Source organism: Equus asinus, chromosome 8, assembly GCF_041296235.1.
Source record: "Equus asinus isolate D_3611 breed Donkey chromosome 8, EquAss-T2T_v2, whole genome shotgun sequence".
Taxonomy (NCBI): Eukaryota; Metazoa; Chordata; class Mammalia; order Perissodactyla; family Equidae; genus Equus; species Equus asinus.
The window spans coordinates 21,116,152-21,143,820 of NC_091797.1; the positions used below are offsets into that span (position 1 = coordinate 21,116,152).

The 27,669-nt window shown below is 38.9% G+C and overlaps 1 protein-coding gene across 1 annotated transcript in view; it reads right to left on the minus strand.

Moving 5' to 3' along the window:
• The window catches only part of CDC5L (cell division cycle 5 like), a 52,210-nt gene that overhangs the window by 16,671 nt on the left and 7,870 nt on the right, over nt 1-27,669 (minus strand). The window contains exons 6-14 of the mRNA XM_014837481.3: nt 23,781-23,999; nt 22,193-22,337; nt 20,578-20,766; nt 9,003-9,151; nt 7,199-7,361; nt 5,402-5,566; nt 3,795-3,875; nt 3,257-3,499; nt 313-510 (exon numbers count right to left, since the gene is read on the minus strand). Coding sequence (XP_014692967.1) covers nt 313-510; nt 3,257-3,499; nt 3,795-3,875; nt 5,402-5,566; nt 7,199-7,361; nt 9,003-9,151; nt 20,578-20,766; nt 22,193-22,337; nt 23,781-23,999 — 1,552 coding nt within the window. The remainder of the gene's footprint in view (nt 1-312; nt 511-3,256; nt 3,500-3,794; nt 3,876-5,401; nt 5,567-7,198; nt 7,362-9,002; nt 9,152-20,577; nt 20,767-22,192; nt 22,338-23,780; nt 24,000-27,669) is intronic.

The window sequence follows — 27,669 nt, forward strand, 5'->3', positions numbered from 1 at the left end:
AAAAGAGGCTATTCTCACACTGATCTACACTGTTCTGAGTGACCAGTGTTAACTTCTTGGCTCCCGCTCCCACATTCTGACTGACCCGGGGTCAACCTGGAGGGCACTCTTTATCAGGAAGGAAAGAAATTCTGAAAAACCAATGAAGAAGCCAAGGAAGATCAAACACTTCAGTGTAGTTTTCCCTCAAGAACTGCAAAGGCAATAATCACCTCAGGTCTGTTTTTCTGAAGTTGTCTTCAGTGGTATTATACTCTAGTTCATTATTTCAATCAAAGTATATTTCAATTAGAATTTTAAAAGAATACCAACCTCAAGCCTCTTTTCAAGTGACTCAATTCTGTCCTTTTTGCTAGCGAGGTTGGCCCGTGTGTAGCGGCTCTGCCCAGGGAGATACAAAACTTGACTGTAGCATTCTTCCCACACCTGGTTATAGGCTTCACTTGAGAGTTCTCCGTGGCTCATTCCTTGTTTTACCACTTCCATCTCCTGCACCAGAATGTCCTGAGCCTGTTTACAATAATAATTTCAGGAAGTTTGAGTACTACAAATACTTGCCATCAACAGAGAGCTTTTAAAAGACTAGTTTTTCCTCCTCCTTTTGGCAAAAGCAAGGAGTTTTGGTTCACTGGTTGTTTTCTGGAAGGGGGGAAGAATACCTAAGCAAATGCAGGCAATGCAGACTGATCTGAAAAGCCAAGCATCCACATATCCCCCCAGTAATATAAAAGTCTTTTTTGCCTTCACTCATTATAATAGCAGCCACCATTTCTCAGGTATCTACTATGTGCCAGGAACTGGATTTATAAGTTTTACCTAAATTATCTCCAAACATCATAACCATCTTAGAAAGGAGCTAATGTTAACCTCATTTTAAAGGCGATGGAACTAAGGCTCAGAGAAATTAAACTGGTTCCAGACCACATCACTAGTAAGCAGACAAGACAGGATCACGCCCAGGCCAGATGGTACCAATGCTTGTGTGTGCTCCTTCCACTCCACCCTCCCTTCCTACACTTCAAACTTCACAGGATCATGAAGGGGAATGAGGCATTTTTTTTGATTCATGCCTTTTTTTCTCATCTGAAGGAATGCCCCTGACACCGCCAGAGAATGAGACTTGGGGCACGAAGCAAATAATGATGGATCATAGACCAAGTCTCATTCACTACTAAAGAAACAGTCTAAGATGACAGAATGAGGGGAATGGAGTGGGACAAGCCTGGGTTCAAATCACAGCTTTACCATTTATGTGGCTGTCTGAACTTGCTTAACTTCTCTGAGCCCGTTTCTCATTCATAAAATGGGGATAATACCTACCTGACACATTTGTTAGTAGGATTAAGTGATGCAATATACATAAACAGCCTAGCCCAACATCAGACCACACAGACTCTGTTAGCATACCACATGAACTTTTTCCAGAACTTTGCTTCACAGATCATGAAAAAGTGACAACCACTTTTTGTGCTTTATAAAAAGCTTTCAATTGTTCTAGTAATATCAGAAAATAAACACAGACCCAAATATATAAAATCAAGACAAATGACCAGCATACAAAAACTCTAAACAAAAAAACAGAAAATCTTGTCTATAGAAGACAAAAATTGAATACTTTTTTTTTTTTGCTGAGATAGATTAGCCCTGAGCTAACATCTGTGCCAATCTCCCTCTACTTTATATGTGGGTCACCACCACAGCATGGCTGACAAGTGGTGTAGGTCCATGCTCAGGATCTGCAGCCGCAAACCCAGGCTGGTGAAGCGGAGCATGCCAACCTTAACCACTACGCCATGGGGCCAGCCCCCAAAATTGGATACTTTTAAACAATACCTCTTAGAGGAAGTAATGGAACCAAACAAATTTAACACAGTTAATGAAAATCTGATACTTTATTGTAAGAGAAATAGCTTCAAAATTTCATTCTGAAACTGTACATAGCAAAAATTTACAAATTCAGCTCGTGTAATTATTAGCAGAGAGTACAGCTAAGTTACCTTTAAACTGTCCATAAAGAATCTGCTAAGTAAAAAGCTGCTTCAAAATCTTTTTGGAACAAAGAAGAGTATAAACAGATAAAATACAGTAGAATATTTAAACTACTTTCTAACAGTTTCAAATAATTCCAAAGTAATACTTACAATTATTATTTTCAAAGTTTTATTAGACTCTATCCCCTACAGAACATCTATAAGCAACAATGTGATCTCTATTTCAGGTTTCCATAATACAATAAATTTAGGAAAATGTTTCCTGAATTCCATCTTCCCCTCATATTTTCACTCTAAAAAGAGGAAACTGTTCAAGTATTGAGTTCGTAGCCTTAATTCTCAACCCCAGATCAATGATTAAATGTGCCTGCCACAGCACAGGCACTTGACAGACGTCAGTTTCCCACCGCACTTACTGAAAAAGAGTAACTCAAGCCACTCAGAAATCAGAGGCAAATTATTGAAATATAAATAATCTTCCTTCCTTTCTCTATTTTCTAAAAATATATTAAACGTGCATTACTTATGCAATAAGGAAAACAGAAAGTAAGAAAGAGAGGGAGAGAGGGAAAGAGCAGAAGAGAAAAGAGAAAAAAGAATTTTATTTGCTTTCTCCCAAGTGTGCATTAACCCATTCCAATCAATGGATCCATCATTGCCCTTCAGGACTAAAGACTAAAGAAAGAAGACTTTTAAGCTAATAACACTCTGTTTCCAACCACAAAACCAACTGTATTTTCTCACACCAACGTGCAGATTTCTATTCACAATCACAGCTGTTTGTTCCGTCAAAGCAGAAAGAACAAACTGCATATGAAGGAAAAGGTACATAAGAAAAAGTTTCTTTATTTCCTTATCCAAAAGGATAGAGGGAAATCATATGAGGGGAATAAATTCAGTAAAACTATTTCCTTTCTTTAAACAGGTGAAAAGTTTAATCTATAAACATTTTTAATACACTCTTGTTTTTTCATATTAGTCTAAATACAAAAGTTAAACACAGAAAATGACAAGTGTAGCAACTGTCCATCAGGCACACATCTATGAAACAAAAATATCTTGCCACCCACGTTAGTGTTTACCTGATAAAGCTCTATCACTGAACGTGTGGGCACGGAGGTGGAGTCCTAACACTTCATATGAACATTTATCTCCTGTGTATTTCACTTGCTTATGAATATTAATATGGGAAAATAAGTTAACACTTGCCTATGACACACGGAAATATTAAATCTCAAGACAGAAACATCTCCGCTCAATCATACCTTTTTCAGTTCTTCTTTGGAGAACTTTTCATAAGGGTTATGTTCCAGATAAGCAATGTGCTCCGAATTATTTGTACCAAATCCTACAGTTTTTCCTTTTTTATTTCCAGATGGTTCATAAGGGTGATGCAGAAGGTCATAATGAAGCATTGTAATCATTTCTTTTTTGATTAGTTCTTCACTTTTCTGTAAATCTGTTAGAGGTGGTTCTACATTTAAGGGTCTTAGAATAGTTTCATTTACCTAAAAGTTTAAAACAAAAACAATTACCAAACATATCACTGCAACATACTCATGTGATTACTTGTGCTAGGCATGAATTAAATAGCAGTTTTACACTTTCAAAATGAATTCTTTTTTTTCCTTCTAAATTCTTATTTGTACCAGTGAAATATTTAAAAGATCAGATCTGGGAATTGCTTTACTATATTCTAGAAAGTAGATGAAATTTTGTTTTACAGACAGTACGAATATTATAAAAAGTATCAATCGCAGAAAAAGAAACAAAACATCCTAAACCAGAAATTCTAACACTTACTTCTGATGGTCTTGGCAGATCTTTCTGGACAGCTTTGTGCATTCGTTTCATTTCCTTTACACGTTCTGCTTCTCGTATGGCCTAAAAAATTATTTTTATATCCATTACTGCAGCTATACAGTATTTGACACATTTCAATAAAGCTGAAAACACTTTAGTCTACAAGAACATGTATGTTCAGGAGCTAAAGCTGTAGAACTCTGTGTAAGGTTGCAGTAAGGCAATAGAAGGCAACAGAAACTCATCAGTGTATATTCATTCTCTCATTACAATACAAACTAAGAACTTTCAATGTCTACTAGCGCGTTCTCCAAATTTACATGGCTCCACCCATCAGATCATCATTCTCTTCCTGTCTCTATCAGAATCCTAAACCTAGAGGGAACGCTTAATTATTCCTCCTGCAATACCAACCTTACCACCCCAAAAGCTATTGATTTTTAATTTAAAAAGCCAGCCAATGAATGTGTTTCTTGATTCTTAAATTATGAATAATGTGGGGTAACAGATTAGAATTTCACACCACTGCTGAGAGTAAGTGTAACTCAAAGTAGCTAAGAGAACACAAAAAGTATTATCCTATATTCCCCACCAAAAAGCACACTCACATGATTTCCCTCTAAAACATGATGGCCGTTGATGCCATTCTCACTCCAATCCCATGAAATTATTCCATTTCTAAAATGATCCTGAAGCAGACTGCAGCAAGAATTACTGAAAGGGGTCATACTATCTCAGTTCTAGTTCAAGATTCACCACCTTCCAGCCATGAGACCTGGGAAAATTAACTTAATTCACCTAAGCCTGTTTCCTCATTTCTAAAATGAAGCTAATACCTATACTGTTTACATCACCCAGTTGTTATGTGCAAATGAGAAAGTAATTAACTATAAGATATATTAGTACAAGGTGTTACTGATACTATGACGAACTCTCTCTAAATCTACAAATACACATTTTTTATTACTTTACACTAAGCCAAAACCATTTACTCAACCAATCCAAGATGTATGTGTTTTCAAGACTGATCAATAACATCTTCTCCTGGCTAGGGTGAAACACAATGTCTAAAAGACTACTTATGTATACTTCAAAGAAGCTTAATAAATTTGACAGAGGGTATTTAAATTGCTTTATACATATAGATTTTAAGAATGCCTATCAAGGGCCGGCCCCATGGCATAGTGGTTAAGTCCGGCACACTCTGCTTCAGTGGCCCAGGTTCAAGGGTTTGGATCTCAGGCATGGACCTATACCACTCATCAAGCCATGTCGTGGCAGCGACCCACATACCAAATAGAGGAAGACTGGCATGGATGTTAGCTCAGGGTTAATCTTCCTCAAGCAAAAAAAGGACGATTGGCAATAAATGTTAGCTTGGAGTAAATCTTCCTCACCAAAAAAAAAAAAGCTTATCAAGATATCCCGAATATATTATTAAATACATGAGTATTTATTACAGCATAAGTAGTTTACTTTAGGGTAATTTTTTTAAATATCAAAAACTTCTAAGTAGTGATCTTGAGATATTTAACAGCCATTCTTCATTCTTTCAGCTGACTGACACATTTGGCAAACCCGCACTCCCTTTCTAGCACAATACCCACCTGCTTTCGTGCATCTACATCAGCAGCATCTTCAATGTAAGTATCATCTATTTCACGATCTTCCAGCTCCTTCTCAGCATTTTCTGGTAGAACAATTTCAAAGTCATTCTTAGGAGCAGGAAGGCCCAACAACCCTAAACGGAGGTGTTCACGAGACTCTCTTTCCTGTGGAAAAGAATTGGTCCTTCTCAATTCACACACATTAAGTTCAACCAATATTATACAGGAGTTTCCAAAAAACAATTAGCCTAATTTTAATTCTAGAAAAATGATCTCTAACTTCAGAGCTGAGACAAGTTTTTTGTTTAATTTCTATCTCTATTTCTTCCCTACATTAAGACCAAACAAAAACTCTGTTTTGTGATCAATGAAGTTACTCTGGATATTCTAATAAACAGGTTTGGCATTACCTCTGAGGGGCAGAAAAAAGTTCTTCAGGATCCCCATTTAAGGAAAACATTTTTGACACTGACATTTAACAGCAAATGAAAAAAACAAGTTCAAAAGTCAATTTGTCCTTGGACTAACAAAACCTAAACTGTAAAGATGCCTGAATGTGTGTGTGTGTTTATTTTTAATGGAAATACTAGATGATAGGCAAGACAGAGAAAACAGTCCATAGTTCCCAAAGGAAACTGCCCAGTACCCGAAGTTTTCCCCAATACATCCTCAGCTCACCTTTCTAGTCTTATTCCCCACTGCTCCATTACATGTATGCCAGGGGTGAGGAGTTGCTACCTCCAAAACACGCCCCACACTCATTCACATTATGGCCTCTACCTGGGATAGCCTGACCCTCTTCTGAGCATATCTCCTCAATGAAGGCTTTCCCAGTATCCACCCAACAAATGGGATTTTCTTTCTTTGGCCACCCTAAGCATGTTGATTTTACTCACATGACTTATTTTGATCTTATCTTACAATTATTTTTGGACTTGGTCTAGTACTGCCAATTTCTCTAGAACATAAACTTCTTCAAGACAAAAGACATCTTTACTCAACTTTAGATCCCCTAAAGTGTCCAGATCCATGCTTTGCATACATTTGATCTTCTGTTTAATTCTTATGTAGCCATGCAGAGCTGGCATTAGTTGGTATCAATTTGGGCATTAAAAAAACATTCTAAACTAATCAAATCTATATGTGAAGTTAGAATTAATTTGTAAAGTGAAAACAGGCCAACATCATTGGAACTCATTAAAAAGAAACAAATCCCACAATGATTTCCTGTGGCATCAGATAATAAAGCCCAATAGTAACATAATAAAAGCAATAACATGGGCAGAAGCAAAACTCAACTTTTATAATTAGCTTTCTGCATCACCTTGCAAAACATACAAAAGAAAATTTTGTTAAGGTCAGCAATAAACATCAAATTAACTTGGCTTTGAGATCTAGACTGTCCTGAAAGTACAGAGCAAAGAGGAATCAAGGCTCAAAATCTAATTTATGAGGCATTCGAAACCCAAAATTTATTTCACAGAAATAGAAAAAAAAAATTCAAGAAAGTATTAATTAGTAAATGATAAAATTAAAATCCCAAGAGATACAAGGTGCATTACCATCAGCATAATCAATATTCACAAAAATATTAAAAATCAGAAAAAAGTAGGCTTATGAGACCAAAAGGTTCCCCTTCTCAAGTCCTGCAAATCATTTTCCTTTTCTGGTGTCCACAGGTATACAGATTCCCAAGGTATATATAATATGCACTGACAAGATGGAAGATCTTAATTCAGCACCCGTGAGGTACAAAACTTTTTTTTTTTTAAGTTTTAGAAGAGAAGTGACGTGTACCATCTGCTTCACATAAGAGGGATCACTGTAGTCTGCCATTCCATCCTCAGGATTAATGTTCAACTTGTCTCGAAGAGGAGTTCTACCCGGGGTGGAGTTAATAACTGGTTTTGGAGTCGTTCCACTCCGAGGAGTCAGCCCTTCGGATCCATGAGAAGGAGTCCTGGAAGACAGAAACTCCAACTAATAAAAGTGCCATTTTTATCTAGATTGTGCTTTCAAATGTTTTTCCCATAAATTATTTAACAAGGAATTCAGAAAATAAAGAAATAAAGATTCCAGAAATTCTGTTTCCCTACCTGGTTTTAATAAGGTTAAAATAAAGGTTTACCAGCTAGCTTAGTATTTACACACAGTATTTTCACTTTAATGACTTCAAATAAAGTCACTACATTTGACATTTTCTTGCCTTTCTAAATTAAGTCCACCAAACATCATTTCAACCTTTTTGTGACACACTAAGGAGGAAAAGAACACAGAGTGGGCAGAGAGGTGGGCCACCAAGTTCAAAGACCCAAAATAACTCTGAGTTCAGCATCTTCATCTTATCATTTGTTTCCTCCCTGCCTCTAGCTGTTGGCTATCATGTCATTATCACGTTATCATCAGTGTGCATATTCTAAGTAGTTTCTCTCTTTACATTCTGTTTGGAAACTAAACACTAGGCTTTTAGAATCACATCTAAATATGAATAGTTAGGAGTGAGGACTAAGAGACTCTCCCAGGAATAAAGTCCATAGACTTTGCAACTTATATTTTAATTGTTCAAAGGCTTTGTTTGCTTACTTCCTGTATCTTGGCTATGTTCAGACAGATGGTGCTGCCAGAGAGCTGTTCCAAAGAGGTGAGGTTTTGTCCTATAAGACACGGTCCCTGCCCACAAGGAGCTTACAGTCTAGTTGAGAGATAAGACACACACAGGAAAAAAGGGACTAGGCTTTCTTACAAGCCTTGCAAGAAGTGTGAAATGTAAGGATTTGGCTGCCAAGGCTTCTTGATCCTGCTGTCATGTACAGCTGTAACAGTCTGAGATGCTTCCTATACTACACAACCAGCAGGAGGACATATCCTAACGTTTAAAATTAAAAGTAAAGCCCAAATATTTCCAACCCTTAAAAACTCAAATTCAATTTTAATACAACTTGCCACTATAATGTTTGTATCTTAAAAATTCTTCTTCAAAAAGCAATAGCTTAAAACAAAAGAATTGTAAACAAATAATGAACTCTGAACTCTAGGTAACGATATGCAGAAGGAAGTGTTTACTGACGAAATGGACTGATACCTGCAACTTACTTTGAAACGCATTAAAAAATAAGATGGATTGACAGATAGATACACAATAAAGCAAACACAGTAATATGTTAACAACTGTAGAATTTAGGTGGTGACTATACGGATGTTTGCTTTACCATTCTTTCAATCTCGCTGAATGTTAGAAATTTTCATAATAAAATGTTGGGGGAAAAGCAATAGTCACACATGCATAAAAAGGATTACAATTTTTATAAAATTCACCAAAGGATCAATAACAATGGATTGACTTGCTCTTTTAAATCAGATAAAAAGTATCCAGAAACAAGGTGATAAGCATCAGAAACTGAAAAAGGAAGAAAGCTCCATAGAGTATTTAACCATTTCCTGGACACTATTATGTTATTTACTACTACGAGAGAGGAGAAATCAAAAACGCAAGTTGATCACTTATTTCCATTCTCTGTCAACATTACTAAAGCAAGGATGTTGTCCAAATCCTCGGATTCAAGTTTTCCTAAAACAGAAAACATTTGTTTATTAATAATACCTGAATGGGGTAGAAAGAACTGTATTTGGAGTCTGTACAACCTGCCGCTGTGGAGTCACACCTGAGAAGTCACTCTCGTGCAGAGGGGTATTCAGTCCACCTTTTAATGGGGTGTCCACGTTGGTCAGAGCCATGAGGTTCTGAGCTTCCTGATTAACAAGAAGGGAAAGAGGCATGTTTTAACGGTTCAGACAGTACAGCAGAATCCTCTCTTCTGGTACTGCTGTACAAACCTTGAAGCAGGCAGAATTCTTAGACATTTTAACAATGAAAATCAAGAAAGAAAATGACTAGGCCATGGCCAAATTCAATATTTCCATTCCTTCTGTCAACCTAACAGCACGTCAGGAGTTTTAGAATACAGTTTTATATATCAGGAAACGCTTCTGTGCCCTCACATATGAAATTACCATTACCCAAAGGAAAGCTTCTCCCATAATAACTAAGAATTAACTAAGAATATATATATATATATAACTCAAAATGGATCAAAGACTTGAAGATAAGTCCTGAAACCATAAAACTCCCAGAAGATAATATAGGTAATACACTCTTTGACTTCGAACTTAAAAGGATCTTTTCGAATATCATGTCTTCTCAGACAAGGGAAACAAAAGAAAAAATAAACAGGTGGGACTTCATCTGACTAAAGAGCTTCTGCAAGGCAAAAGAAACTGGGATCAAAACAAAGAGACAGGGGCCGGCCCTGTGGCCAAGTGGTTAAGTTTGCATGCCCTGCTTTGGCAGCCCAGGGTTTTGCCGGTTCGGATCCTGGGCACAGACATGGCGCCGCTCGTCAAGCCACACTGAGGCGGCATCCAACATAGTACAACCAGAAGGACCTACCACTAGAATATACAACTATGTACTGGGGGGCTTTGGGGAGAAGAAGAAAAAAAAACAAAGAGACAACCCACTAATTGGGAGAAAATATTTGCACATTACATATATCTGACAAGGGGTTAATCTTCATAATGTATAAGGAACTCACACAACTGAACAATAAAGAAACAAACAGCCCGATCAAAAAACAGGCAGAGGATATCAGCAGACATTTTTCCAAAGAAGATATACAGATGGCCAATAAACACATGAAAAGATGTTCAACATCACTAATCATCAGGGAAATGCAATCAAAACTACACTAAGATACCACCTTACACCCGTTTAAAATGGCTGTAATCACTACGACTAAAAATAACAAATGCTGGAGAGGGTGTGGAAAAAAGGGAACCCTCATACACTGCTGGTGGGAATGCAAACTGGTTCAGCCACTATGAAAAACAGTAGGGAGATTCCTCAAAAAGCTAAAAATAGAACTATCATATGACCCAGCTATCCCACTACTGGGTATCTACCCAAACAACTTGAAATCAACAATCCAAAGTAGCATATGCACCCCTATGTTCACTGCAGCACTATTCACAATAGCCAAGACATGGAAACAACCCAAGTGCCCATCGACTGATGATGGGATAAAGAAGACACACATACAATGGAATACTACTCAGCCATAAAAAAGACAAAATCATCCCATTTGCAACAACATGGAAGGACCTAGAGGGAATTGTGCTAAGCAAAGTAAGCCAGACTGAGAAAGACAAACACCAGATGATTTCACTCATGTGGAATATAAACAAGCACATGGACAAGGAGAACAGTTCAGTGGTTAGCAGGGGAAGGGGGATGCGAGGGGGGCACAGGAGGTGAAGGGGAGCACTTATGTGGTGACAGTCAAGAAGTAACGTACAACTGAAATCTCACATTGATGTAAACTACTATGAACTCAGTAAAAAAAAAAGAGAGAATATATATATTATATATATAGTAACTAAAAACTATAAATAACTAAGAACTCAAATTTCTCAGTGTGAGCTTAGGCTAAACGTCACAACACCCATGCTTTGGTCTAGCTTTATCACTAATCTTTATCTAATCTTCATTAGCCTCTCGGAGACTCAGTTTCTTCCACTAGGAAGTTAAGACACTACCAACGGGCCTATCCATGTCCAAGAAAACTCATGACGGAAGGTTGCTTTCTGAACACTTGCCTGCCCTCTTCGGGAAGGACGTACTGTGCTCCCTTTAGTCCCTCCACTATAACCCTGCACTCATTACTATCACTGCACCTGCAATCCCTCAATCCCCAACTCACAGCCTTTGAAACACCATTATTTTCCAAAAATAGTCACAAACATATCTCTCATCTCACATGCTCGTCTTATAATTCAACTTTGACACTCTTCCATCAAGGGACGGGGTGTTTGTCCCCTCGTCTTGAATCTACATGGGCTTGTGACTTGCCTGCAACCAGCAGAATGCAGCACTGCTTGACCTTCAGGCAAGGTTAGAAAAAACGTAGCTTCCCACCACACTCAGTACAACACTCATGTTGGAACCCTGAGACATCACAGGAGAAGTTCAACTTCTGAAGCCACCACGCTGTGAGAAAGCCCAAGCCACGTGGAGAAGCCACATACAGATTACCCCACCTTCCCAGGTGGGGACTCAACCCACAGCCAGCATCAAACAGCAAACATGGAAAGATGATGACAGCAGCCTCTATCTGTCAAGTCACCCCCAAGTGCTGAGTGTTCCTAACTGAGGCTCTAGATATCATGGGGCAGAGATAAGCCATTCCTTCAATGTCCTGTCTGAATTCCTGACCCACAGAAACCATGAGCACAATAACACGTTTTAAGCCACTCAGTTTTGGGACACAAGGAAGTTAACCAGAACAAGGTTTATTCCATTATTCTGTATGTCTTTATTTGTGGACAGAACCCTGAATTTCACATTATCAAAATCCTATGTGTGTTCTTTTTGCTATTCCAAATACAAAACCACTTTTTCCCATCTAGGTTCCCAAAAGGCCGCCCAGCTATACACAATCCAGGCAAGAGAGGAGAAGCTACTTCTCTGGAGGATCTAACAAACCCAAGAGAAAAGATCTAGAAATACTGACATCGACAATTCCCCAATGAAACAGCCCAGGCAGTTCAGCCTACAGGAAAGTCTGGAGTCGAGGAGACTCACCACACCCAAGGAGCTTCTAGCCAGCTTTAGTTGCCCTACCCCGGCCCTAGATAGCCAAAAGTCAAAAGCCAAAGATCAAAAGATATTTGAGAAAACACCCAATACGAAAGAGAACAAAACAAGAGAAACTTGAAGACTACGCTGAAAGAAAACACATAAAAACAAAACCAAACCATCATAACAGCCTCAGAGAAAAAAGAGAAGATATTAAGAATGAGATGTTAAAAAATTGAACACATTTAAAAAAGGGCTCTGAAAAACTAAAAATATGATACTAGAAATTTAAAAACTTAATAAAGATAAAATTCAGAAACTCTCGCAGCAATAAATCAAAAAGTAAATTAAGGCCAAAAAAACCAGAGAGGAATAACTAAGAAAATTCAAAGTTCATAAAGAAAAGAGATCAATGAAAAGGAGGAAGTTTTTAAAAATTTCAAAATAACTTAGCAGAACTGAAGTCCATGAGTCTCCAGAATGAAAAGATCCACCAAGCACCTAGCACAGTGGTTGAAAACAGACCAACACCAAGAAACACACATGACAAAAAGAGAAGACTGTACAAGCTTCCAGAGAAAGAAAAACCCAGGTTTCCTATTAACAACATGAAGGGCACAGGTCTCAACAGCAACAGTGGAAGCCAGAAGACATTGGAGTGCTGCCTTCAAAACTGAACAAAGAAGAAGATCCAAGATGATGGCGTGAGTAGTCTTCTTTGTCTCTCCCTCTTCAAATCTACAACTAATTGGACATTCATCGCTTAACAAAGGATATCCATATAGCATCTCAGGATGCCGGAGAGACCCACGCTGCCATACATCGGAAGGCGGACGGACTTCCCTCCAGGAGGAGGTCGAGATAAGTGAAAACTCTCTGGCCCCGACCCCCGAACAGCCTAGTACCTGCAAGCAGCTTTCTTCCAGCGGACGCCCCCAGAACATCGCCACACACCTAGGGCAGGAGGGAGAGCACACCAGAGGAGCGATGGTGGAAACAGGTGACCAGAGCCCTACCTAAGCCCCCTGCAATTACACCTAAGCCCAGAGGGAAGCTGCAGAGTTACACACCTGAGGCGGCGGGGAAAACCCCTACCCGCCATTAGCGGAGAGGCCCCTCCCAGCATCCACAATGCCAGGAGGCTCCCGGAGAGAATCCCAAACGGGACGGCGGCCCGTCAGCTGCCGCCACTGGCCCCACTGACCGGGCTATCACCCGGGAGGGGCTCGGGACTACCGGAGATCTCCTGGGAGAGGACTGGGGCTGGATGGAGCTCCAACGGCCGGCTCCGTGGCCCGGTGGGGGAACTCCAGAGTTCCGTCTGGGCAGCAGGCAAAGTCTCTACCTGCCATTAGTGGAGAGGCCCCTCCCAGCATCCACAACACCGGGAGGCTCCCAGAGAGAATCCCAAACGGGGTGGCAGCCCGCCAGCTGCCACCGCTGGCCCCACTGACCGGGATTTCGCCTGGGCGGGGCTCAGGGCTACCAGAGATCTCCTGGGAGAGGACTGGGGCTGGGTGGAGCTCCAGCGGCCGGCTCTGCGGCCCAGGGGGAAACTCTACAGTCTCACAGCAGCCTCAGCAATAGCCTCTGCACAGCACTAGTAGAGAGCACCCACCCGGCAACCACAAGGCTGGAAGACCCTGGGACAAAGGTAGCATAGCTAGGTGAACTAACCACAGACTACAGAAGCTGCCCATAGCTCTGCTGTGACCCATAGCGGACAAGTGAGATTTTGTGGGCGCCGACAGTGACAGAGCTGCAAATATAAGTGATCCTGCCCCTGACCGCTGGGAAAGCCCATAACACCGCTGCAGACCCTAAGGAGGGAGCATGTCTAGGTGGTCTGCAACAGTAGGCACCAGCAGCCTGAAGCCCCCTTGTGACGGCCCCCACAGCTGAAGAGGGACCCCACAGGACCACTGTGAGTACGAGGAGGGGCCCAGGCCCAGTTAGCAACAGCTGATAGGGTTCCTGGTTGGAGCAGTATAAACAGCTGTCCCCCCACCACACCAGTAGAAACAAGTGGAAGCAGTAACTAAACTCTATCTCTATGCGGAGGCACAAATCTACACCATCAAGCAGTATGAAAAAATATATTAAATCTCCAGAACAGAAGGAAAATGACAAATACGCAGAAAACAATCCCAAAGACAATGAAATCTATAACCTAAATGATGAGGACTTCAAAACAGCCATCATTAAAAAACTCAATGAGTTAAAAGAGAATTCAGATAGACAACTCAACGAGTTCAGGAGCTATGTCACAAAAGACTTCGATACTATAAAGAAGAACCAAACAGAAATACTGGAAATGAAGAACACAACAGAGGAGATTAAGAAGAATCTAGACGCACTGAACAGTAGGGCCGATAATATGGAGGAAAGAATGAGCAATTTGGAAGATAGAAATATAGAAATGCTGCAGGCAGAGGAGGAGAGAGAACTAAGACTAAAAAAAAATGAAGAAACTCTCTGAGAATTAACTGACACAATTAGGAGATGCAACGTAAGGATTATAGGTATACCAGAGGGAGAAGAGAGGGAGAAGGGGGCAGAAAGCCTATTCAAAGAAATAATGGCTGAGAACTTCCCAAACCTGGGGAGAGAGATGGAACTTCATGTGACAGAAGCCAATAGATCTCCAAACTTTATCAATGCAAGAAGACCAACTCCAAGGCATATAGTAGTGAAGCTAGCAAAAGTCAACGACAAGGAGAGAATACTAAGGGCAGCCAGGCAGAAGAAATTAACCTACAAAGGAACCCCCATCAGGCTATCAGCAGATTTCTCAGCAGAAACTTTACAGGCTAGAAGAGAGTGGAATGATATATTCAAAAATCTGAAGGACAAAAACCTGCAGCCGAGAATTCTCTACCCAGCAAAAATATCCTTCAAATACGATGGAGAAATAAAAACTTTCCCAGATAAACAAAAATTAAGGGAATTCATTGCCACAAAACCTCCTCTTCAAGAAATGCTCAGGAAAACCCTCATTCCTGAAAAATCAAAAAAAGGAAAGGGGCTACAAAACCAAGAGCAAAGGAGATAAGTAGAAGGACAACAACAGAGAGTAGCAGCTCTCCATCAGAAGAGACTAAACCATGGGACGAGAAACAAAGGAAATTGAAGAAAACTGGAAAACAAGATATAAAATGGCAGCGGTAGGCCTCCACATTTCAATAATCACTCTAAATGTAAATGGATTGAACTCTCCAATCAAAAGACACAGAGTGGCAGGATGAATCAAAGAACAAGACCCAACAATATGCTGCCTCCAGGAAACACACCTCAGCCCCAAAGACAAACACAGACTCAGAGTGAAGGGATGGAAGACAATACTCCAAGCTTATAATGAACAAAAGAAAGCAGGTGTCGCTATACTAATATCAGACAAAGTCATCTTCAAAGCAAAACAGATAAAGAAAGACAAAGAGGGACAGTATATAATGATAAAAGGGACTCTCCACCAAGAAGACATAACACTTGTAAATATATACACACCCAACACAGGAGCACCAAAATTTGTAAAGCAACTCTTAACAGAACTAAAAGAAGACATCAACAACAATACAATAATATTAGGGGACCTCAACACCCCATTAACACCAACAGATAGAACATCCAGACAGAAAATCAACAAGGAAATTATAGAATTAAATGAAAAGTTAGACCAGATGGACTTAATAGATATATATAGAACACTTCATCCAAAAACAGCAGGTTGCACATTCTTCTCAAGTGCACATGGAATATTCTCAAGGATAGACCATATTTTGGGAAACAAAGCAAGCATCAATAAATACAAGAGAGTTGAAATAATATCAAGCATCTTTTCTGATCATAATGCTATGAAACTAGAAATCAACTACAAGAATAAAGCAGAGAAAGGTGGAAAAATGTGGAGACTAAACAACACGCTACTGAACAAACAATGGATTATTGAAGAAATTAAAGAAGAAATCAAATATTATCTGGAGACAAATGAAAATGAGAACACGTCATACCAAATCATTTGGGATGCAGCAAAGGCAGTCCTAAGAGGGAAATTCATTGCAATACAGTCTCACCTCACTAAACAAGAAAAACCTCACATAAGCAACCTCAAACGACATCTAACAGAATTAGAAAAAGAAGAACAAACAAAGCCCAGAATCAGTAGAAGGAGGGAAATAATAAAAATAAGAGCAGAAATAAACGATATTGAAACAAAAAAGACAGTAGAAAGGATCAATGAAACAAAGAGTTGGTTCTTCGAAAAAATTAACAAAATCGACAAACCCTTAGCCAGACTCACCAAGAAAAGAGAGAAATCTCAAATAAATAAAATTAGGAATGAGAGAGGAGAAATCACAACAGATACCAAAGAAATACAAGGGATCATAAGAGAATACTATGAAAAACTATATGCCAACAAAGTGAACAACCTAGAAGAAATGGACAAATTCCTAGACTCTTACAACCTCCCCAAACTGAACCAGGAAGAAATGGAGAATCTGAATAGGCCAATCACAAGTAAAGAAATAGAAACAGTAATCAAAAACCTCCCCCAAAATAAGAGTCCAGGACCAGACGGCTTCTCTGGAGAATTCTACCAAACATTCAAAGAAGATTTAATACCTATCCTTCTCAAACTATTCCAGAAAATTGAGGAAGATGGAGCACTACCTAACACATTCTATGAAGCCAACATCACTCTGATCCCCAAACCTGACAAGGACAACACAAAGAAGGAGAACTACAGGCCGATAACACTGATGAACATAGATGCAAAAATCCTCAACAAAATTCTGGCAAACCGAATACAGCAATACATCAAAAAGATTATACACCATGATCAAGTGGGATTTATACCAGGGACACAGGGATGGCTCAACATCCACAAGTCAATCAACATGACACACTACATTAACAAAATGAGAAACAAAAACCACATGATCATCTCAATAGATGCAGAGAAAGCATTCAACAAGATCCAACACCCATTTATGATAAAAACTCTCAATAAAATGGGTATAGAAGGAAAGTACCTCAACATAATAAAGGCCATATATGACAAACCCACAGCCAACATCATACTCAACGGACAAAAACTGAAAGCCATCCCTCTGAGGACAGGAACAACACAAGGGTGCCCACTTTCACCACTCCTATTCAATATAGTACTGGAGGTGTTGGCCAGAGCAATTAGGCAGGAAAAAGAAATAAAAGGAATCCAAATAGGCAATGAAGAAGTAAAACTCTCGCTGTTTGCAGACAACATGATCTTATATATAGAAAACCCCAAAGAATCCTTAAGAAAACTATCAGAAACAATCAACAGCTACAGCAAAGTTGCAGGGTATAAAATCAACATACATAAATCAGTAGCATTTCTATACACTAACAATGAACTAACAGAAAAAGAACTCAAGAACTCAATCCCATTCACAATCGCAACAAAAAGAATAAATTACCTTGGGATAAATTTAACCAAGGAAGTGAAAGATTTATACAATGAAAACTACAAGACTTTCTTGAAGGAAACTGACGATGACATAAAGAGATGGAAAGACATTCCATGCACATGGATTGGAAGAATAAACATAGTTAAAATGTCCATACTACCTAAAGCAATCTACAGGTTCAACACTATCCCAATCAGAATCCCAAGGACAATCTTTACTGAAATTGAACAAAGAATCCTAAAATTCATATGGGACAACAAAAGACCGCGAATTGCTAAAGTAATTCTGAGTAAGAGAAACAAAGCCGGAGGCATCACAATCCCCAATTTCAAAACATACTACAAAGCTACAGTGATCAAAACAGCATGGTACTGGTACAAAAACAGGTCCACAGATCAATGGAATAGAATTCAAAGCCAAGAGATAAAACCACACATCTATGGACAGCTAATCTTCGACAAAGGAGCAGAGGGCCTACAATGGAGAAAAGAAAGTCTCTTCAACAAATGGTGCTGGGAAAACTGGACAGCCACATGTAAAAGAATGAAAATTGACCATTCTTTTTCACCATTCACAAAAATAAACTCAAAATGGATCAAAGACCTAAAGATTAGGCCTGAAACAATAAGTCTTCTAGAAGAGAATATAGGCAGTACACTCTTTGACATCAGTTTCAAAAGAATATTTTTGGACACCATAACTCCTCAGATGAGGGAAACAATAGAAAGAATAAACAAATGGGACTTCATCAGACTAAAGAGTTTCTTCAAGGCAAGGGAAAACAGCACTGAAACAAAAAAACAGCCCACTAATTGGGAAAAAATATTTACAAGCTACTTATCCGACAAAGGATTAATCTCCATAATATACAAAGAACTCACACAGCTTAACAACAAAAAAGCAAACAACCCGATCAAAAAATGGGCAGAGGACATGAACAGACATTTCTCCAAAGAAGATATAAGTATGGCCAATAGACACATGAAAGATGCTCATCATCACTAATCATCAGGGAAATGCAAATCAAAACTACACTAAGATACCACCTTACACCCATTAGATTGGCAAAAATATCCAAAACCAAGAGTGACAAATGTTGGAGAGGTTCTGGAGAAAAAAGAACCCTCATACACTGTTGGTGGGAATGCAAACTAGTGCCACTATGGAAAACAGTATGGAGATATCTCAAAAAGTTAAAAATAGAAATACCCTATGACCCAGCCATCCCACTACTGGCTATCTATCCTAAGAACCTGAAATCAGCAATCCCAAGAGTCCCATGCACCCCTATGTTCATCGCAGCATTATTTACAATAGCCAAGACGTGGAACCAACCTAAATGCCCAGAAACTAACGACTGGATAAAGAAGATATGGTATATATACACAATGGAATACTACTCAGCCATAAAAAACGACCAAATTGTTCCATTCGCATCAACATGGATGGACCTTGAGGGTATGATGTTAAGCGAAATAAGCCAGACAGAGAAAGACGAACTCTATATGACTCCACTTACAGGTGGAAGTTAACATATAGACAAGGACAACTGATCGGTGGTTACCAGGGAAAAGGGGGAGTGGGGGGAGGGCACAAAGGGTGAAGTGGTGTACCCACAACATGACTAACAATAATGTACAACTGAAATCTCACAAGGTTGTAATCTATCATAATCTTAACAAAAAATAATAAAAATTAAAAAAAAAAAACTGAACAAAAACCATTTCAACTTGGAATTCTATACCCAGTTATACTATTAATCAAATAAGAGGGTAGACAGTAATTTACAGATATACAATGTCTTAAAAATTCCATCTCCCATGAACCCTTCCTTAGAAAGCTACTGAAAGACCCGCTTCACTAACAAGGAAGTAAACAAAGACAGAGGTGATCCAAGGGACTTTCCAGGGTGACAGTGAAGAGACACCAAGAGATGTAAACAACTACTTGCTGTAAACAAGTTTCTTGCTATAAACAAGATCTAAAGAGTAATTAGTCCAGACTAGAACATTCAGAAGTTCTGGGAAAGACTTCTTCAAAAAGATGAGAATACCTAAAATTTGACCAGATTTCAGGAGATTTACATAGTGAGTGTAAGTCTAGAGTTGAATTAGTGCTAAGTAATCAGAAAATTTAGCAACTGGATAAAACAAGTATTAACTCAAAGACAAACAAAATACTGTACAATCAAGTAATTATAAGGTACTTTGTGGCTCAGCAATGAATATGGTTTACAGTCATAAAGTAAATCATGAATATGGAGCTAACCGAACTATAATGGAAGTTTGATATATATACTATAATGGAAGATGGGGAAATGGAAAGAGCATAATGCATGATAGAGGCAGAGTGTGTGAGAGAGCCAAATATTCAAATTCTAGGTGGAATAATGCCTACAACTGAAAAAAATCAACAAACATGCAACAAGTATCTTAGCAATAAGGATAAAAACAAAGAGCTATTATTAAGTGGTGCTTCTAGAGAGCAAGTGATGAGGGGCACGATTATTTTTCTTACTAAACCTTACAGGATTATTTGACTCCTGAATCAAGACCTTAAAATTATATCCTAACTATTAGAGAAGAGGAAACGAGATGTGAGGGTGCTAAGGGACTCAACAGCGTTTTCTTAGGTTTGGCTATCCTCCGGCAGGCAGACACACTAGGAACAGAGTGTACCCCCCGAGTGTAAAGGAGAAGGTGGGAAACAGGACTGATGACAGCCTATGCCGAGCTAAGTACGGAAATGCAAGGAAGTTTTAAAAATTACTGACTACATGTCTGATTTCTGTCCAGGATTGCTAGGCAACGTGAAATTTTTAAACGCTATGCTTTACTGACAGGTACTAAAGACTAATGAAAGCAGAAGGGCTGGCTTCAAAAAAAACTATGAATTAATAAGTGTAGAAAAGAAATCACCTAATTACTGAATCTGCTGATTTAGCTTCCCTACTACAGAAATCTCTAGGACCTATGCCCTGGGGACTCAGTTTCAAACTGTCTACACTAAAGGAAACAAAACCAAACCACTTCGTGCTCTCTTTCGCAATACTTTTAAGGACAATAAAGTGAAAGGCTCATTCCACTATGACAGCTTACCTGCAGAATTCTGTCCTGGGAAGCTGGTGTTCGTGGCGTTCTAAGAGCAATGCTGTTGTTCGTGACGTTGTACTCAGACAAAAGAGTACTCGAAGCAGAGTTTGTTATGCCAGATTCCTCGGCAGTTTGACGTGCAATTTCACTTGCTTGGCCTACTTTTACAACTTCCTGAAGTTCTGCATCTGAAATCTAGAAAGACACAATTATCACAGTAAGCAATATTTTAACCAGAGAACAACACAGCTTAAGACTTCCATATTCCAGAAAATGAACCACTGGAGCTGTATGATAAGTACAAAGGGGTTCATTGTACTACTCTTTTTACTTCTTGCGGGTTTGAAAATATCCACAATAAAGTTTTTAAAAATCTTCCCTATATAATGTAAGGGGGAAATTCCACATATGATATAGTATCAAGCTGTGAAGTCTTGTATTCCTATACTGAAATTCTTTCAAATCAACCAATATATCAATATACCAAGAACACGAAATAACAGTGTTTGTACAAAACTACTTATCAATGAGGGGGAGAGGGGATGATTGAAAACCAATTAAAATATCACACACAGAGAGGGTCTCCTAGGCCACAAGATTCCGAAGAAAACCAAAAGATGTTATCTTAGTAATTTTACTAAAATAAATATCCTAAGGAGTACTAAGAAAAAAAATTACAGGCAAAATCTCAATTTAAGAAATATCACTACTGGGGGCCGGCCCCATGGCCAAGTGGTTAAGTTCTCGGGCTCTGCTTCGGAGGCCCAGCGTTTCGCTGGTTGGAATCCTGGGTACAGATAAGGCATCGCTCATCAAGCCACGCTGAGGCAGCATCCCACATGCCACAACTAAAAGGACCCACAACTAAAAATACACAACTATGTACTGGGGGGCTTTGGGAGAAAAAGGAAAAATAAAATCTTAAAAAAAAAGAAATATCACTACTAGGAATGGCAGCATCTGACACAATCATTTTGTTTGTACCCAAGAGTTGACACAGCCAGTGTTCTCTACGGGGAAAGAAGCTCCTCTGGCCTAAGCCCATCCTTCTGCTCCATTAAACTGTCTAGTTCTACAGAGCGTACTACTCAAAACAAAGCAAGAGCTTATCGAAAATTCCATGTTTCTGACCAATTATAATTAAGTCAAAGGAGCAGAGCCTATGATAAGCTGAATGAGGGAATGTTTCTCTCTCTCTTCTCTGCAACTCCCACGCTGATTCTCACAGCTATTGTCTCAAAGAGAAGGATGCCACAACAAAGAATCCCCTAAAAGAAAGCAGCCTGAAGTCCACAAGCCAAACAACACCTTTTTCCTGGTCACTACAAAAAAGTGGCCCCGAGCCCTAACCTGCCGACAAATTGCTAAGAGCTGACAATCACTCACTAAACCATCAATCAGCAGTTTAGGGCCTGATATAATAACTTACACAGAGAAGCTGTTGCTTATTTATCACACTACATCACATGAGTTATTTTTATGTGGCTCATCTATTACGCTGTTAGTTTCTTAGGGGCACCCAGCACCTAGCAAAAGCCTGGCACGCAGGCCTGCAAACACTGCCAAATAAATGATAAGCAGATGAGTTCACACAATGAAAAAACTGCTTTTATCTGATTACCTGAGGGGCAGGAAGTACTAGTTTGCTTCTCTTTTTAGTAAATTCAGAAACACCGCTAGTTTGAAGAATAGCTGATGGTAAATCAGATTCTTTTTTCCTTTTCAAGTGCTGCTTGTCTTTTTTTCTATCTCTTCCTTCTTTTTCACTGTCATGGGTCAGGTAGAGAAGACATTTTTAGAAGTTATATACAAGCAATGACATTAAAAGCCATATACATACTCATACACTTGAACAAAATAATCCCATTCCTAATAAAATTACTAACAAAAAGACAACAACTATATATATTAACTTATTCCCTATGCCGTTACCTACCCACTATATTCAAGGGGAACACAGACTCAGAACAGCAATAGAATTATTAAGAAAATAGGATATACTAAGCAATTTAAATACTAAGTGTTAAGATTATCTAACTATAAAGGGTATGATGATAAGCAAAATGTTACATATAATGTCAAATAAAAACAAAAAACTATTCCTATATCATGCTTATATTCATATAAAAATATGTACACACATAGGAACATGATGAAGACCAGTATACAAAAGGGAAAACAAATATACAAATATACAGTATACAAAAAGGGAAACAAATACATGAAGGTGACAGAATTAAAACATTGCGAATTTTTTAATTTCCCTTGGAAGCTGTTATTCCACTATCTGTTATGTTTTTAATTCACAAATTTTTTTAAAAGGATATTTAAGTGCTGACAAATGACACTAAAAAGTTGTCAGGAAGTCTAAAGCCAAGCTCTAAGCTGTCTTTTAATGATCCGGGAACACCTCCTCCCCCTCGCATGTCATCCTCTTCCCCCACCTAGTCGACTCCTTCCACAAGATTCGGCTTCGTCTTCAATCTCTGTTTGCACAGGCTACCTAAAGCAAAGTCCTAATTTGAGAAATACATACAATGTAGTACATCCAAGAAAATCCTGTTCAGAGGCTGACATCTGTTGTTCAGTGACAATTCATGTCAACAGAAATGGAAGGTCAATCAGGGAGAAGAAAACTAAAAATCTGACAATCATAAATGGTTCTCCCCATAATATTCCAAAATGAAAACTAAAGAAAGTCTAAAAATCCCTAAAAATAGGCAAAATCCTCTGTACCCTAACGCAAACATTTTATAAATATACCTACTTATCCCCATTAAGTAAAAAAGATTTAAGAATGCATCAGTAATTTTTTTCTTTGAATTTCATTTTAAGAAAAACAAGATAAAATTTTCACCAGAAAAGACTAACCAAACCAAACCAGATTTTGACAAATTCCTTCAGGCCATTAGTAAAACAACTAATCTATTCACAAATGTACATAAATATTAAATTGTGACTCAAGTGAGTAGGCAGTTCACTAAGAACCAAGTGCCAACATTTCAAGAGATGCAAAGAGCATTCTGTGCTAACAACATGACAGCCAGGGTCACTAGTTTTCTCAGAAAGGTGAATCCATTAAATAAAAACAAGTGTCATGTAGGCCACATTGTGCTTCGTACAAATCTGGCTCGGACAAGGATAATACCTGGCCCTCCATAAAATTCCTACTATACTTTCCCATTTCCAAAATCAGAAAGGCAACTTACGATCTCAGCTCTCCATCAAGATCCTGTTGTCTTAGTTTTCTGAAATCTGCATCAAGAGCCTGGTAGTTTTCCTCAGAAGTATCATAGAAACCAAGAGCAGGCTTTTTTTCAAATGGGATTTCAGCATTATAATCAACTCCTCTCTTCTTTTTTCTCTTCTTCTGAATTTCTATGCCAGCTGCTCGCAGTTCCCGTCTCTTCTGGAGGGCAGCAAGACGCCTAAAGAAAAAGAACACAGGGTCACCTTGAAAATCACACACCATGGGGAAGGGATGGATCATCCAACTGAGTTAAGAAAACTATGTGGTTATTTGGGGAAGAAATATTTACTTAAATTCCCACTTCACACCATTCACTAAAATAAATTCTAGTTTTGATTTAAAGATACATACTCAATAAAGCAAAAAGAAAAACTAGAAGGAGCTCTAAGTAATTATGTATCTTATCTCTGGATGGGACCATACTTAATACAACTAAAGGCAAAGGAAAAGATAAACAGCTTTGAATTTTTTTTTCAAGATTGGCACCTGAGCTAACATCTGTTGCCAATCTTTTTTTTTTTCTTCTTCTCCCCAAAGCCCCCCCGTACATAGTTGTATATTCTAGTTGCAGGTCCCTCTGGTTGTGCTATGTAGGACGCTGCCTCAGCATGACTTGATGAGCAGTGCTAGGTCCACACCCAGGATCCAAACTGGCAAAACCCTAGACTGCTGAAGTGGAGCACATGAACTTAACCACTCAGCCACAGGGCCAGCCCAACAGCTTTGAATTTTAAATTTTATATCTCTGTAGCACTATTTTTTAAAGAATCATAAGACAAAATTAAAAGGCAAGTAACAGAAAAAATAATTGAAATTAATATTAGGAACAGCTAGATAAAAAGAATCTATGCAAGTTTTTAAAAAATGAATCCCAAGGAAAAAAAGGAACAAAAGGAAAGAAACAGTCCACTAAGGAAAAAAAATGCAAGAAACTAAAATAACAAAAGGTGGACGTAATAACTAAAGAATCACAAATTAAATCAGGTACAATTCTGCATATCTAATTAACAGTGTTCAGTTTGTTTCAATGGCAAGGGTACAAAAAGTGGACAGTCTCCCACAACAGTAATGAGAAAGTAAACTACTACAGCTTTCCCCAAAGAGAATTTGAAAATATAATAAAGTTTTTCACATTTTTAACCCAGTGATTTCACTCCTCAGCCCTCAGCCTGAGGAAATAAAAAGGAACATGAATAAGGCCTTAGCTACAAGACTGTTCACGGAGCACTGTCCTAAGAGCGGATACTGAACACAACCTAACCATCCAACAAGAAATCAGTTAAGAGAATTTACAACACAGCTACAAGGTAGGACGCTATACAGCCATCCACGTAACCTTTAAAAAACCTGTAAATCTGCTCTGATGTGGAGAAATACTCAAAGCATGCTGCTACATAAAAAATACTACAAAGTTTACATGTTACAGAGCAACATGTAAAAATTACATGCATATCTACCAGTGAAGACATGCATGGGGAGACGTAAAGGACAACCACCAAAATACGAACAGGGATCATCACTGGAGGTGGGAATTTCATTTAGTTTTTACTTTTTTCTTTGTACCTTCCCATGATGCTATAATCTTAAAGATTTAATGATGAGAAAAGTTATTCACAATATTAAAGGAGGGAAAACCAAGTTAAAAAACAGTATAAAGAGGTAACTTCCAGCATGAGGCTCTGCAGACCCACTCCTCAATGAAACTCCTGAAAGTTAGTTAAAAAAATTAAGTCTCTAGAAAGGACCCTAAGGAGATACAGCAAATGAAGAAACATTTATTCAAGAAAATCTACTAAAATTCAGTGAGACAAGTGAGAGCCTGCGATATTTGAATCAAGACCCATTCCCTCCCCTCTTCCCCCTCCCCGCTCAGAGTCAGAAATTCCACTCCCCCTGGTGCAGCCAAGAACACAGGGCTCTCTCTGCCTCCAGCTCCCAGGAGGGCTTTCAGCCAGGAGAGGCAGGACGTCAGCATTTCTCAGCCTATCTCCAGACACCTGCTGCACAGGTGAAGAGTGGCCCACAAGGAGGGCCTTTCTTCTGCCCAGACAGAGGCTCTGTCTCGGGCACAGTGCTGCTGAGCATACTGGAGCCCCAAAAGCATTTGCCCCAGCTTGTGGGATGAGGGTTCCATGCAGGTGAGGCAAGCCAAGGAGACGTGGGGCTGCTGCCCACACCACCACCTCCCTGACCAAGCACTCAGCTCCTAAAGTAGGGGTGTCACTTAGAGACAAGCACATCAGAGCCTAGGGGTACAAGAGAAAACTCCAAATCTCGCCCCAAAGAAACTGCCTTCATTTGCAAAAGAGTATGGAGAAGTTCAACCCTAAGGGCACTCTCAAAAACAATGGAAGTTGTGGTGAAAGGAAAACGGGAAGAAACCAATAGATTCATTGGAGATATAGGCTAAACTGTTGCCAGAGAGAAACAAATGAAGAGAAAAGTGAGAGGAGCCCTCCTGGGGTATCAAACACAGATCTCAGAACTACCCCTTCAAAGGAGCCCCAATTTGACTGGATCAGCTTGTGGAGCAATTTACGCCCCAAGACATCGTTGAAAACAATACAGCAATCAGCTGGCAATTAGTAGTTTAACAGCTGGGTGCAGCCAGGGAAAAAGATGTCAAAAAAAAGTCCTGTCAAAACCACAGCATCCCGGGGTGACTGGGCATACCGAAGACTGAGCCCCCATGAGGAGCAACATCAGAGGCTTCGCATTTCTGAGGGGGAGGGAAAGGGGGAATAGACCACTAAAATAATCTAGCCAGTCACTAAACAAGTAAACAAGCAAGTAACAATAACAATAACACCCAGAACTGCTAGAATATATCACCTAAAGTGTCCAGTTCCCAAAAAAACTCTGAGACACGCAAGCAAACAAGAAAGCAGGACCTACACACCAGAAAAAAAACAGAAAATGCCTGTGAGCAACCAGATGTCAGATTTAACAGACTTCAAAGGAGCCATTATAAACATGTTCAAAGAACAAAAGAAATCATGATGGAAATGTGCATCAAATAGAGACAATCAATAAAGAGATGGAAATGATTAAAAAGAACCAAATAGAAATTCTGGAGTTGAAAAGTAGAAACCTGGAATGAAAACTTCACTAGAGGGGCCCAACAAGAGATTCAAACTGACAGAAGAATTACCAAAGTTGAGGACAGATGGATAAAGATTACGGAATCCAAAGAGAAAAAAAGAATGAATATGAACATAGCCTCACAGAACGTGGAATGTCATTAAGTGAACATATGCACAACAGGAATACCAAAAGCAAAGGAGAATAAAATATTTGAAGAAATAATGGTTGAAATTTCTCAAATTTATCGAAAACCATTAACCTACACATCCAGGAAGTTCAACGAACTCCAAGTAAGATAAACATAAAGAAGTTGACAACCAGAAATATCACATTAAAGATGCTGAAAGCCAAAGACAAGGAGAAGATCTTGAAAGCAGCAAGAGAAAAATGACTCATCACTTACAAGGGAACCCCAATAAGATTAACAGCTAACTTCTCATCAAAACAGTATACACAGTATGATCCAATTTTAGACAAATGTGACTGTGTGTGTACATAGACAAAAATGTACATCTACACTGAGAGAGAGGAAGGTTTAGGAAGATATTTCAAAAGTAAAGTAATTTCATTCTTCAAATAAAGGAAATGACGACTTCAAATGACATTAGAAAACCTTTACAACACAATGCTAAATGAGTATAACCAAGCTACATATAGCATTATATCAACCATGCCCCCAGAAAAAAATAGTACACCACCAAAGGAAAAGTGTACTAGCTTTGTTATAAAACGGATCTGTAATTTAGCAAAGTAAATAGGCCTGC